The 11,806-nt window shown below is 51.5% G+C and overlaps 1 protein-coding gene across 2 annotated transcripts; it reads right to left on the reverse strand.

The window, feature by feature from the left end:
• Window positions 1-2,750: 2,750 nt before the first annotated feature.
• AVPI1 (arginine vasopressin induced 1) lies at window positions 2,751-11,312 on the reverse strand. Of its 2 annotated transcripts, none has more exons than XM_079715262.1 (3): window positions 11,253-11,312; window positions 4,544-4,831; window positions 2,751-3,342 (listed from the first exon to the last, which is right to left on the reverse strand). In XM_079715262.1, exons 2-3 carry the CDS (start codon window positions 4,828-4,830, stop codon window positions 3,183-3,185), a joined length of 447 nt encoding a protein of 148 aa, XP_079571388.1. In that variant the 5' UTR covers window position 4,831; window positions 11,253-11,312; the 3' UTR covers window positions 2,751-3,182. The 2 variants fall into 2 exon arrangements, with proteins under 2 accessions (XP_079571388.1, XP_079571389.1); XM_079715263.1 differs by lacking the exon at window positions 11,253-11,312 and adding an exon at window positions 10,890-11,185.
• Between the last annotated feature and the right edge of the window lie 494 nt (window positions 11,313-11,806).

Raw genomic sequence — 11,806 nt, forward strand, 5'->3', positions numbered from 1 at the left:
CAGAAGCCACACTTCCTTTTGGTTTTCTGCCAAGTCTTCTTCCCCTTCTCCTCCCACCGGTGCAATAGGCTGACTCCAGACACGATTCTCACAGTGGGGAGACTTTTGCTGTAGAACTCCCAGCAGTTTTACAGGGATGGTATAGATCACCTCTGCTCCATTCCCTGCTGGGGACCCAACCCCTCTAGTCCAGGCCTGTAGGTTGCTTGTCACTCAGGCAAAGGCAGGAGGGAGGAAGTTGACTCCCCAGCATGCAAATGTGATCCATACCACCTGGGTATATGCTGGGAACTGTAATGGTCTATGGGTGAACTTATCCGAGCCTTGCTTCCTTAGTCCTTGGCCATAGCCAAAGGTAACAAACTCTCCCAGTCTGCTAATTTGTTCCTGTTGTTTTAGATGTTTTGTTCTCAACTCTTGAGTTAGTGCTTCAGTTCTGGGTTCTGGAGTGGCTCTCGGTGAGGGTTCTGGGGTGGGTCTCAGCACATAAGAGGACAGGATATTAGGTCCTTGGACTTCTTTTTCCGCTACCACTGCTGCTTGTTGGAGGTAACAGGACTTGTGTTCCGCCTCCTGGTTGGCAGCTTCCCTTTGCTCCCCGACTTGTTCCAGGCCAGTTTTTCCAAGGCTTCTTGTGAAAGGCAGGGCCCTAAGGAGACAGGCCTTCACACTGCCCCCTGGTGGCTGCCCAGCCCAGTGTGCATCTTCTTGCTTCCATGTCTCTCTTCCCTCAGCTGTCCCCCTTACCAGCTGTCCGAGCCCTTTCTACACCAAAGCAAAGAATGGCCTCAGGCGGGAGTAAAGAGGGTGCCACCCGTGGCTGTGGGGCAGCCCTGTGCTACTGGACATTTCAAGTTTCCGGCGTCCTGCGATTGGTCAATCAGCCTTGGAAAGGAACTATCTCGAAGGTTTGAAGAACAACCAAAGAAAGGGAGCAAGGACTATGGCTGTGTTCCCTCTGCTTGCCTAGCTCCCGCCATGCAGGAGGTATGCAGCTCTCTCGTCAGCTGCGCCAGGCTGGGCCCCTTCCAGTCCAGCCCCCAGGAGCCAGCTTATCCTGGGCTTCCACCCCGCCGACAGGAAGAGTCTCTGGAGCTGGGTACGCATGCCCTGTGGACAAGGCACAGCTCCCCGCTGGCCCCAGCCCTGACAATCCCATTGAGCCGACCCCGACTCTGACCTTGGGGACCATTTTTGCGAGAACATGGGAGCAGCAGGGCTCCCAGAGGCCGGAGGGGACCCAGGTGTGTTTAACCCTCCAGACATCTGTGTACGAACGTGTTGGTGAAGCCCCCACCTGGGTGTTCAGAGAGCCTGAGCAGTCTAAAGAGCCCGGTTGCTTCCCTCACTGAGCCGATCTGCACACTGTCCTCAGGCAGACCAGCTCTGGGATGAGAAGGAAATTGGGTCCAACGTAGGATCGAGCTGGTCCCAGTCCTGGCAGGCCAAAGAGTATGGGGCATCCTTTCCTGGCCCACATCCGTTCTCCTTGAAGCCTGTACTCAGGTTGCCTTGAATGTGGACTTTGGGAGAGCTAGGGCCCCGAGTGCCGGGGCAGGCTTCTGGTGGCACTCGTGGAACCGCCCGGCCCTCTGCCAGCCACAGGCTCTGTCTCCCAGTGTCAGGGAGTAGAGGCTGGGCTGTAGAGTGCAGCTGCCTCTGTATTGTTCTTCTAATGCACTGTAGAAATTGTATGTAATGTATTTAAATCAATGCAGATGTATGAATAACAAGTCCAATTCTGACCTTTTTTGTCTAGTTTTCTTTGGTGGCAGGAAGACAAGGTAGGATGCAATTTTAAGGACAAAGAACCCTGTGTTGCCATGGAGTGAGTTACTGAGATATGGCTCCTGAGTCTCTTCCTCTAGCAGAGGAAGGTACAGGTCCTCAATTCCCAAAATATTTTCATAACTCATTTGACACCAACACCTGACCTGCACCTACACAGATGCAAAGCTATTTGTAATCATCATGTATCCCTTTTACTGTGAATATTTGTTACAGAAATATTAGTGTTCTGAGATGTTCCCCCAATAGGGATTATACAGTTTTTGCAATAACTCCTTTCTAAAAGCCAAAAAAATTCTAAATTACAAAATCATCTCTCCCAGAGGTTTGGGGTAATGAATGTGGACTGGCTTCTCTTTTTGGCCATAAGAGGGCAGCTCTGCTCTGTGTGTGCATCACTGCCCACTTGGAGCAATTTGAACCCTGGCTCCTTTAAGTGAGGGATAATCAAGCAGATAGGATGGGTGTGAGGGGAGCTGAATGCTAATGAACATATAGTAGGCTTCTTTTGAGCCAAAGCTAGAATAGTAGTCGAAAATCCTCATCTCAAGGGTTTTCAGGCTACAGGAAGCCTCAGTAATGCAAAAGGCACGATTGGTGCAGCTGTCGAGCTGCCTCAGGATGGTTGCTCCACAGGGATGCAGAAGCCAGCTGAGGAGCTGGTGCCCACTACACTGACGGCAGACTCATCCGGCCTAGGGTCACGGCCCACTATGCAGGGCTGACTGTAATAGTCTCCCCTTCGAGAGCTGGCTAGGGGCCAAGAACCCTCTCTCCTCATCTTGGACCAGGACTGCCTATGGAGAGGCTTCCATCTCGCCTCCCAGTCTGACAGCCTCTGGTCAAGGAGGCCAGCCCTATTTTCTCTTTCCTTCCCTCTCTGCAGCGAGCCCAGTGCCTCACCCCCAGCTCCGGAGTGTCCATCCTGGATCTTCCCCTTCTGTGACAGACTCACAAAGCTCTTGATGTGAACGGTTTTATTTTGCCACTTCAACTATGGTTTCCTTGTGCTGGCCTGAAGGGGCAGGGGTGTGGGACAAGCTGCTGGACGACGGGTTACGGTAGTAGTAGGAGGGTCAGTAGCAGGAGTGGTGAGATGCTGAGTCTGAGTGCCTGTCCTTGACTCCCAGGGGAATATCATGCAGCCCAGGTATAGTGTTAAATTGAGAAGGGCTGAGGCAGGAACGGTCACTGTTTCTCCTCAATCTGGTGAGGAATGGGTCCCATATAACAGCTCAATGGAAGCCTCCGGGCCTGTTCTGACTTGAGCAGGCCAGTGGCAGCAGTGGGGCTGTCTGCTCCAACTCTCTTCCTTCTTCGCCTCCCCAGACCCTTTGGCAAAAGTCTCTATGAATTCTGGGGAAGATAGAGCTGTTCCCAGCCCCTTCCCCGGATCAGTGTCTGATCTGATGAAGGTAGCTTGTGGGACCTGGCTTCCTCCAGTTCCGGTGGATCCTGGCACTGGTCCTCCTGGAGTTCAGATACTGCCCGCTGGAAGCCATCTCCGTGGCACTGCTCTGTGGGTCGGCCAGTGGAGCGCGGGCCTCTGTGATTCTGCAGGGAACAAGTGTGTTTTAAGCCAACATCAATAGGAAGGACAGTACAGGGACTGAAGAGATTTTGGTCATGGTGAACTATTAAAACACGTTGTTCAGGGGGACTTCCCTGGTGGTCCAGTGGCTAAGACTCCACACTCCCAATGCAGGGGGTCCGGGTTCGATCCCTGGTCAGGGAACTAGATCCCACATGCCACAACTAAAGGTCCCACATGCCGCAACTAAAAGATCCCACATGCTGCAACTAAGACCCGATGCAGCCAAATAAATAAATACTAAAAAACAAAACAAACATTGTTCAGGGCCAAGTGAGACCAGGGCTCTGGTCTCATCTCTGCCCAAAGAGCTGCATGACAAGGCAAAGCTTTCAGACTGCTCTTCTGTAAAGACAGTGGGGCTAGGTCAGGGGGTGTGACACTCAGCATTTCTCCATCTTCCTCATCCTGTACTCATGGCAGACATCATTAATCTGTCCTGATACAAGACCAGAGGGCAAGTATCCATCTCAAGATGATTTCAGTAGGGATTACTAATCAATTGGAACTAATATGAGCAATGAAGCTGATTTGCTGTCCCTGGACCTGATGATCTCAGAAGTCCTGCTCGGATCTGATATTCTGACTGTGGGCCCAGCGTGTAACCCATAGCGATTGGTTAGGCCATGTGGTTCAACTCGATCTCTTCGGGCTTGCTGTTCCTGAGCTGGCAGTGACCTAATAAGCAAAGAGGTGGAGGACTAGGGAAAGTTTAAGGTAAAGTTTCTCAACCGTTTTTAACCCCTGATGTCTCTACAGTACTCTCTTATGCTATTTTCTTAGTAATCCCACAGCCAAGGTTTTCACCAGGCTTACTTTTGAATGTTACCTGTTCAGCAACAGGTAAACAGGGTTGTTTTTTCTTCCAGACCATAGTCCCTCACACCTGGTGGAGAATCACTGAGAAATGAGGTGGCCCTGAGAGGACCCAGGCACCCGTTCCCATGGGAGTAGGGTTAGGGTCATAGATGATTCCAGTAGTAAGAGCAACGTCTAAGTGTCAACCACGTGGTAAGTAAGCGCTGTGTAGACCTCACAACAACCCCAGTGGTAGGTACCTAGCGGTGAGGCCAGGTTAGCAGCTCCAGGCCCCAGAGCCGGGAGAGGGTGGAGTGGGTGTGTTAGCGCTCTCCTCCCCGCGGCCCTCCAGCCCCAGGGGCCTACCTGAGCCGGCTGCAGTGGTGTAGCGAGGGGCCCAGGGGCTTCTGCCGAGGGGGCCTCTTCCTGCACAGCCTCTTCAAGGCCTCCGCCACACGGTGGTCCCCTGCACACTCCCAGACGACCTGCGCTCGTTCCTCGGCCAGCTGGTCCCCGCTGCGGTGAAACAGGCCCTGGATCTGCAGCAGCTCAGCGTCCTGGAAGATGTTGGCCGAGGCCTGCTTGCGGCCCTGGGCTTCTGTCGGGGCCTGCCCGGGGGGTGGCTCGCTCACTACAGAGGCGGGGGTACCCATCCTGCGTGCCGAGGAAGGAACAGGGAGGGACGTCAGCAGCTCAGCGGGCCCTTCCCAAGCCCTGGGGTCCTGACTAACGCGAGGGCTTCTGGTGTTTCTATTCTCCAGGAGCCGAAGTGGAGGAAGTCTTGACTTAAAATCACTCTAATTTCCCAGGGCACCTTGGGGAAATAATAATGATGATGACAGTCAAACTTTACTATAAAGTGCTTATGTGCCTGACGTATGTATTAATGGTCACAGAAGGTGAGGACTGTTTATCTCCACTTTACAGATGAAGAAGCACACCCCAGACGTTAAATGACTTTCTTGCAGGCACAAAGCCATGTGTAAGTGCAGAGCCAGAAGTAGAACCCAAGTCTGTCTGGCTGTGGAGCCCACGCAGAGCCCGGGTCCTAGTGATAACGCCCGTAGCAGCGGCAGCTGAAACGTGTTAAGCACTTATGTATCAGGCTTCACTGTAAGAGCTGTATTCACATAACATCGTTGAAATATGAACACAACAGCCCTATGAGGTAGGTACTTTTTTTTTTTTTTTTTTTTTTTTATTTTTGGCTGTGTTGGGTCTTCATTTCTGTGCGAGGGCTTTCTCTAGTTGCGGCAAGCGGGGGCCACTCTTCATCGCTGTGCGCGGGCCTCTCACTATCGCGGCCTCTCTTGTTGTGGAGCACAGGCTCCAGACGCGTAGGCTCAGTAGTTGTGGCTCATGGGCCCAGCCGCTCCGCGGCATGTGGGATCCTCCCAGACCAGGGCTCGAACCCATGTCCCCTGCATTAGCAGGCAGATTCTCAACCACTGTGCCACCAGGGAAGCCCCGGTAGGTACTTTTTAACCTCCTCATGTCACAGATGAGGAAACTGAAGAACAATCCAGAATACTCTGATGCTGAGACCTAAGCTCTGTGGCACAGAAGTAAGAGAGGGGCTGTGGACTTGGGCTCCCCAGGTGGGAATCCGGCTTCTGGCCGCCTGTACCACTTACTGGCTGGGTGACCCTCCACACCTCATCTGCTTCCTGTGTAACTTAGCCATACTAGTACCTACTTCGTAGAGCTCCTATGAGGACTGAGTGAAGACACATAAAGCATTAAGACCACTCATTTGCTTTTCCATCTACAACATTGAGAAGAGTCATCCCATTTTCTATTTTCAAGACCCTGGGGATGAACCTAGTCCATATAATTTAGTAAACACAGTATGATATAGACCAATCATATCTAACCACAGTCCAAAGGACCACAGAGGCAAAGGTAGGGGCCGAGGAAGGGGTTACAGGGTTAGAATATCCTATCAGGGCAGAGGCAGAAATCGATACTAAGTTCAATAAAAGTTAGGCTCTGGTCAATGCCCCTGTCTCCTCACATGCAAGAAATGAAAATTGAATTACCTCAGTTCTAGACAGTTGTTTTTGAATGATAAAGGGATAAGAGGCTCACCCACCTTATCCTTATCTTCACTACAGCCAGAAAAAGCTATGGCATTGGAAAATAGACTGGAGACCAGGAAGAGCAAGGACTTTGGCATTACACAGAATTGGGTTTGAAGCCCAGCTCTGCCACCTTCCTGGCTGTGACCTTAAGCAAGTTACTCAACCTCTCTGAGCCTGTTTGCTTAACTGTAAAATGGGGTTAATAATCAATTCTCAGGATTACTGTGAGGATTAAATGGGTCTAGTGTGGTATCAGGTCCCCAATCGGAGCTAAATAAATGCAAATGCCCCTCTTCTTGGCATCCTTGACTTTTTTACTTGGGTCAGGGGTGTAATGTAGACCCTCCCTTTCCTCTGAGCAGCCTGGCCTGAGCCAGCTGAAGGCCTGCCTGTGCTCCCTTCACCCTTCACAGTCCTGGGCCTAACAAGGAAGGCCTGATTGCTAAGTCAGACCTCATTCCACAGCCAGCTATAGAGATACCTATCAAACAGAAACTGGCTTACAAAGGGGGAAATCAAATTTAAAATATATTTAAATTAAAAATGTACATGCTCACCGTAAAAAGTGCAAAAGAACAGAATCAGGGACTTCCCTGGTGGCGCAGTGGTTAAGAATCTGCCTGCCAATGCAAAGGACACGTGTTCAAGCCCTGGTCCGGGAAAATCTCACATGCCGCGGAGCAACTAAGCCCGTGAGCCACAACTACTGAAGCCCGCACGCCTAGAGCCTGTGTTCCGCAACAAGAGAAGCCACCGCAATGAGAAGCCCGCGCACTGCAACGAAGAGTAGCCCTGGCTCTCTGCAACTAGAGAAAGCCCGCGTGCAGCAACAAAGACCCAGCACAGCCAAAAATAAATAAATAAATTTATTTTAAAAAAACCAACAGAATCATATAAATAAGAGCATCACCAGTTTCCTATCCATCCTCAGCCCACCTGCCGAAGTAACCCTTACTCTCACCTGCTTTTTATGCTCTTGAGAATCTGAGCCATCTCTCCTTCTCATTCAGACTCCTCAGATATGACTGTCCCCCTCCTTGCCCTGGCCATCCCTCCTCCTCATCCCAGTAGCCATCCTCCTTCCAGTAACTTCCACACTCACCCTGTCCCAGTTTCTAGGTCTTCTATCATAAGAACCCCACTCTCTTTTGAAAAGATTTAATAACTAAAATAAACCTTCAGAAGACTGTCAGATAAATTAACTTCATAAAAATTGTGCTTTTGGGGGGACTTCCCTGGTGGTCCAGCAGTTAAGACTCTGCGCTTCCACTGCAGGGGGCGCAGGTTCAATCCCTGGTCAGGGAACTAAGATCTCGCATGCTGCGCGGCGTGGCCAAAAAAAAAAAAAAAGTTAAAAAAAAAAGTACTTGTTATCTGGAAAATGGGAATTTTAAAATCTGCCTCTCCATAGGCACAATTATGGGAATCCAGTTAAGACCTAATATGTGTGGTAACTAAACCCCCAGCACTGGATGATATAAATATACTGTGACCAGACAACAACAGTCACCCAGTAACACTTTCAGGCTGATAAAGAGAAATAAAAGCTAACTATGGGGTGTTTATTCCGAATCAGCGACATGCATGGTATCATTTCATCCTCAAAACAGTTCTTAGGAATCAGGCACTGTTATCCTCATTGCCATTCAAAGGGGACTAAAGAGTAGCTGAAATATGTATCTTTGGCTCAGCCAAGGCCAGAACCTCATTTTAATGACTGCAGCCCGAGCTTTTAAACCACCAAGTTGCCCTCAGAGCCAGGCCGCTCAAAGCACAGTTCTTCCCATCATTTCTGTGAGGACTGTTTCACTATTCTTATCTAATTCACAAAGCGGGGAAACTTCCCAGTGGAAAGGGAAGAACAGTGAATGTCCCACATGCCAGGCACGAGTGGGGCTGTGGAATTTATTTTAATCTTCACTAGCACCAGAGCTCTTTACCAGGTGACAGGCTGGCCCAGCCTTGAAGCCATGAACCTGTGGCACTCTGAGGAGGAAGATCCCCAGCCTCCACCAAAGGAATCTGGAACTGCAACCCGGCCCAGTGCACAGAGCACTGGCTTCTGAGTCAGAGGACTAGGTTCGAGCCCTAGTTCTGCCACTCCCGGGCTGAAAGGTCTCAGGCACTTCACGTGGCCTTTGTGGGCCTGTTTCCCTCTTACATCTGAAAGGACAGGTTGATGCTTGTGGTCTCCAAGGGTGTGTGCTGGTGTTGGGAGTCAATGATTCCATGACAAGGCTAGGTCCATAGGGAAGCAGAGATGGGTCTGCTTGTCTGCCAGGGCCCAGGAGCAACATGTGTGGACAGGTCTGGCTTATTCAGTGCCAGGGAACTTCCCCACCAGTAGCTTCCCTTTTCTGCCCTCCTCAGTCTTCCCTGGAGGCCAGACCCTGCTGTGCTGCTGTGGGCTGTAGGGTTAGGGTCTGGTAGAAGACAGAGAACTCACTGCTCTAAAGCACTCTAGTGACCTAGGCTGGCTATGGCCAAGCCTGGAGCAGACTCCCAGACTGATCTTGGTGGTGGGAGAAGGGGTGACAGTTCTTCTCTTAGACTCAGGCAATCTCACCCTCCCTTCAGAGAGAATGGCAATGGGATCAAGTAGCAGCATCTGCCTCAGGGAGGATGTGGCTTGGAGCCTGACCTCCCAGATGGTCCAGCCACCTCTGCCAGGGCTGCAAGGCCCTGCCTCCTGCCTCTAGTCTCTAGCCTCCAGCCTCTAGCCTCCAGAGGCCAGTTACAGAGCTACAGTGAGTTACAAACACACCAACGAGGAACCATCTGGGAGAGTCTGAGCCCCCAGCCTCAACCACAGCCTCCATGAACCCCGAGAGGCCTTGGCACCTCCAGATTTTGAGGCCCCTCACTCCTGGCTCTGCCTCCCACTCTGGGATTCAGATAGCAGAGTGAGGCTGGGAATAGAAATCAGTGGATTTCATGGAGGACCATCTGGTAAACTTTGAGAAAACTGAATCAGAACGCTTTAATTATCAGAAAAAAATTTCCTGTCTTATTCAATGTGTTACTTTCCCACGAACTTCCTGGACAAGACCTGAATCCAGGGAAATCAGTGTGTACTTGAACAATGGCAGTTTTTTAAACTGGGAAATGAAACCACGGATCTATTAAAAGATTATAAATGGATCTTTCATTTCAGAGCTGACATAAAAAATAGGTATGGGTCTGTGAGCAAATGCGTAAAGACTAATTGTGAAATACTTCAATTTGATCCAAACTAGCTTAGAAATGAACTCCCAAAGTAAATATCAAATGTTGAAAATGAAGTTCAACTTGTTTTGAAACAGGCAATAAATGAATTGCAGGGCTCTTACAAAGAAATATATTTAAAAGGTGACTCACCATGCACTGAATTTGAAGTACATAAATATGGTGCCCAACTGAACGTTCTTTGTAATGTATGAAGCTCAGCTCAGACAGTCATTTTCTCTGTAGTCTCAGGGAGGTACTGGGAACTATGACAGGCACAACACACTTGTATGACCTGGGCGGCAACTGGGCCCTCACTCACCCCCTTCAGATAATGCTGGTGATGGTAATAATCTGTAATCAGAGGCCAAGGGCCTCTTTAGAAAAAGAGCTGGAGGCTCTGGCCCAAGGCCCAAATCAACACCTGTGGCCTTGGCCTGCTTCCCTGCACAGACATGCCACTGGACAGCAGCCAAAATCAGTGGCTCCTTCAAGCAGGAGGCTCAGTCCAAATGGCCTTGTGGGCCTAGCTCAGCCAGGAGAGAACTGGACACAGGTTGGTCTCCAATTCTGTGTCCCAGGAAGTAACGAAAGGAAATGGACCCTTCCCCCAGATCAATTCTCAGATATGACCTGGAAGTAAACTCCTGCTAGATCTAGGAATAACTCAAGAGTTCAAGAACCCTGAATTCTGGCTCTGCCCCTGATAACTGGGTACCTTGGCAGGCCTCGGTTTTCCCCTGCCTCAATTTGCACATTATCAAAATGGTGAGAATAAATAGCCCTTAGGGGATAGGGAGATAAAGTATGCCAAAGCATCTATGCCAGTACATTACGTCGTGAATGAATGATGCAAGGGAGAGAGGCTGTTTAACCACCAGGGACTATAGAATCATTGCCATTTTCATCCTCACTACTGTCATGAAACTCCCTCAAAAGGGACCTTCACTCTTGGGAGAAGAGAGTAAAGGGAGATGGATTCATCTGTGGACTTTTAAATCATCGCTGCCATTGAGGCAGCTTGCTCCCTGTCAAGTGCAGAACAGCACTTTCTGAGGAGTAATATCTTTAATCCTCACAACACCCCTATGAGGAGGCACTATTATTGTTACACCCATTTTACAGATGAGAAAGCTGAGCCCAGAAAGGTTAAGTAACTTCACAAAGTCACACAGGTGGTAGGTGATGAGCCTGGGATAGGAACCCTAATCTGATCCCAGCGCCCACGCTCTCAACCACTGCTATTTTTGTTCCTGTCGGATGGCTGACGAAGTCTTCTTGGGGAAGAAGGACCCAGGAGGCTCTGAAACGGGCTATCTGCTTCTGCGGGTTTTGGAAGGCGCAGGGGTCGAAAGTCAGGTCTCCCAAGCCAGCCTCTGTGCCCTCGACACTCCACCGCCCCACGGGGAGTTAGAGCGATTACTCACCACGCTGAAGGGCAGAGCCGACAGACCTCAAATCGGGATGGGGTCAGCTAAGATGCACCCACCCCAACCCCTTGCACGGCTTTCGAAAGGCCGGGAGCAGCTCTGGGCTTCCTGCCTCGACGGTGCTTACAGGAACCGGACGGCGTTCATCAACAGGACAAGACCTTGGGAGGGGGTATCCTGGTCGAGGTCACACGGCGATATCCCCAGCACGGGTCCGCCCCCGGGGCTCAGACGTGGCCGCTTCGCACTACGACGGGCTCTAAGTGGACCTGGGAGTTCGGGTCCCGGCGACACCCCTGCTCTGACGGCCCGCCCACTCGCTTCCACCGCAGCTCAAGCCAGGCTGCCGAACCTACGTACCTGGCCGCCTGAGGCGGGCCACCTCGGTCACAGCCGCGGTTCCACAGAGAAAGCGCTCCCTGGCTCGGGAACAACCAATCCTCTGCCGAGCTTTGGTGTGAGCGCCCCGCGAGCCTTCCAAAATCGAACGCGGAGACTCCGTGAGCCAATCGGCGGCGGCAGAGGGGCGGGGGGCGTGTCCCACCTAGCCCCCTTCTCTCCGAAGGCCTCGAAATCCGAGTGTGCCAGGTCCAATCAGCGGCGGAGCAGCAGAGAGGGGCGGGTCCTCCCGGGCCCTTTCCCTCCGCCCCAGGCGGCCCTCGCGCCGCGCGCGGAGGTGCCCCCTTCATTGACGTCAGTCCTCAGGAAGAGCGCGGTTTTGCTGGCTCGGGAACGGGGGCGGGGCTGCATTCCTGCCCCGGGGTGCGGCGACGGCTGGCCCTGCTGGTTACACGTGATGGATGCTCCCCTCCCCTGGGCCCGAGGCCTTTGCGCGCGGCGCCGAGTTCCTTGCATCATGTGGCCCTCTGCAAATAGACTTGCAGCTCCTTAAACTCAACTCCCAGACCACTTGT

The sequence above is a fragment of the Hyperoodon ampullatus genome (assembly GCF_949752795.1).
Source record: "Hyperoodon ampullatus genome assembly, chromosome: 1".
NCBI classification, from domain to species: domain Eukaryota; kingdom Metazoa; phylum Chordata; class Mammalia; order Artiodactyla; family Ziphiidae; genus Hyperoodon; species Hyperoodon ampullatus.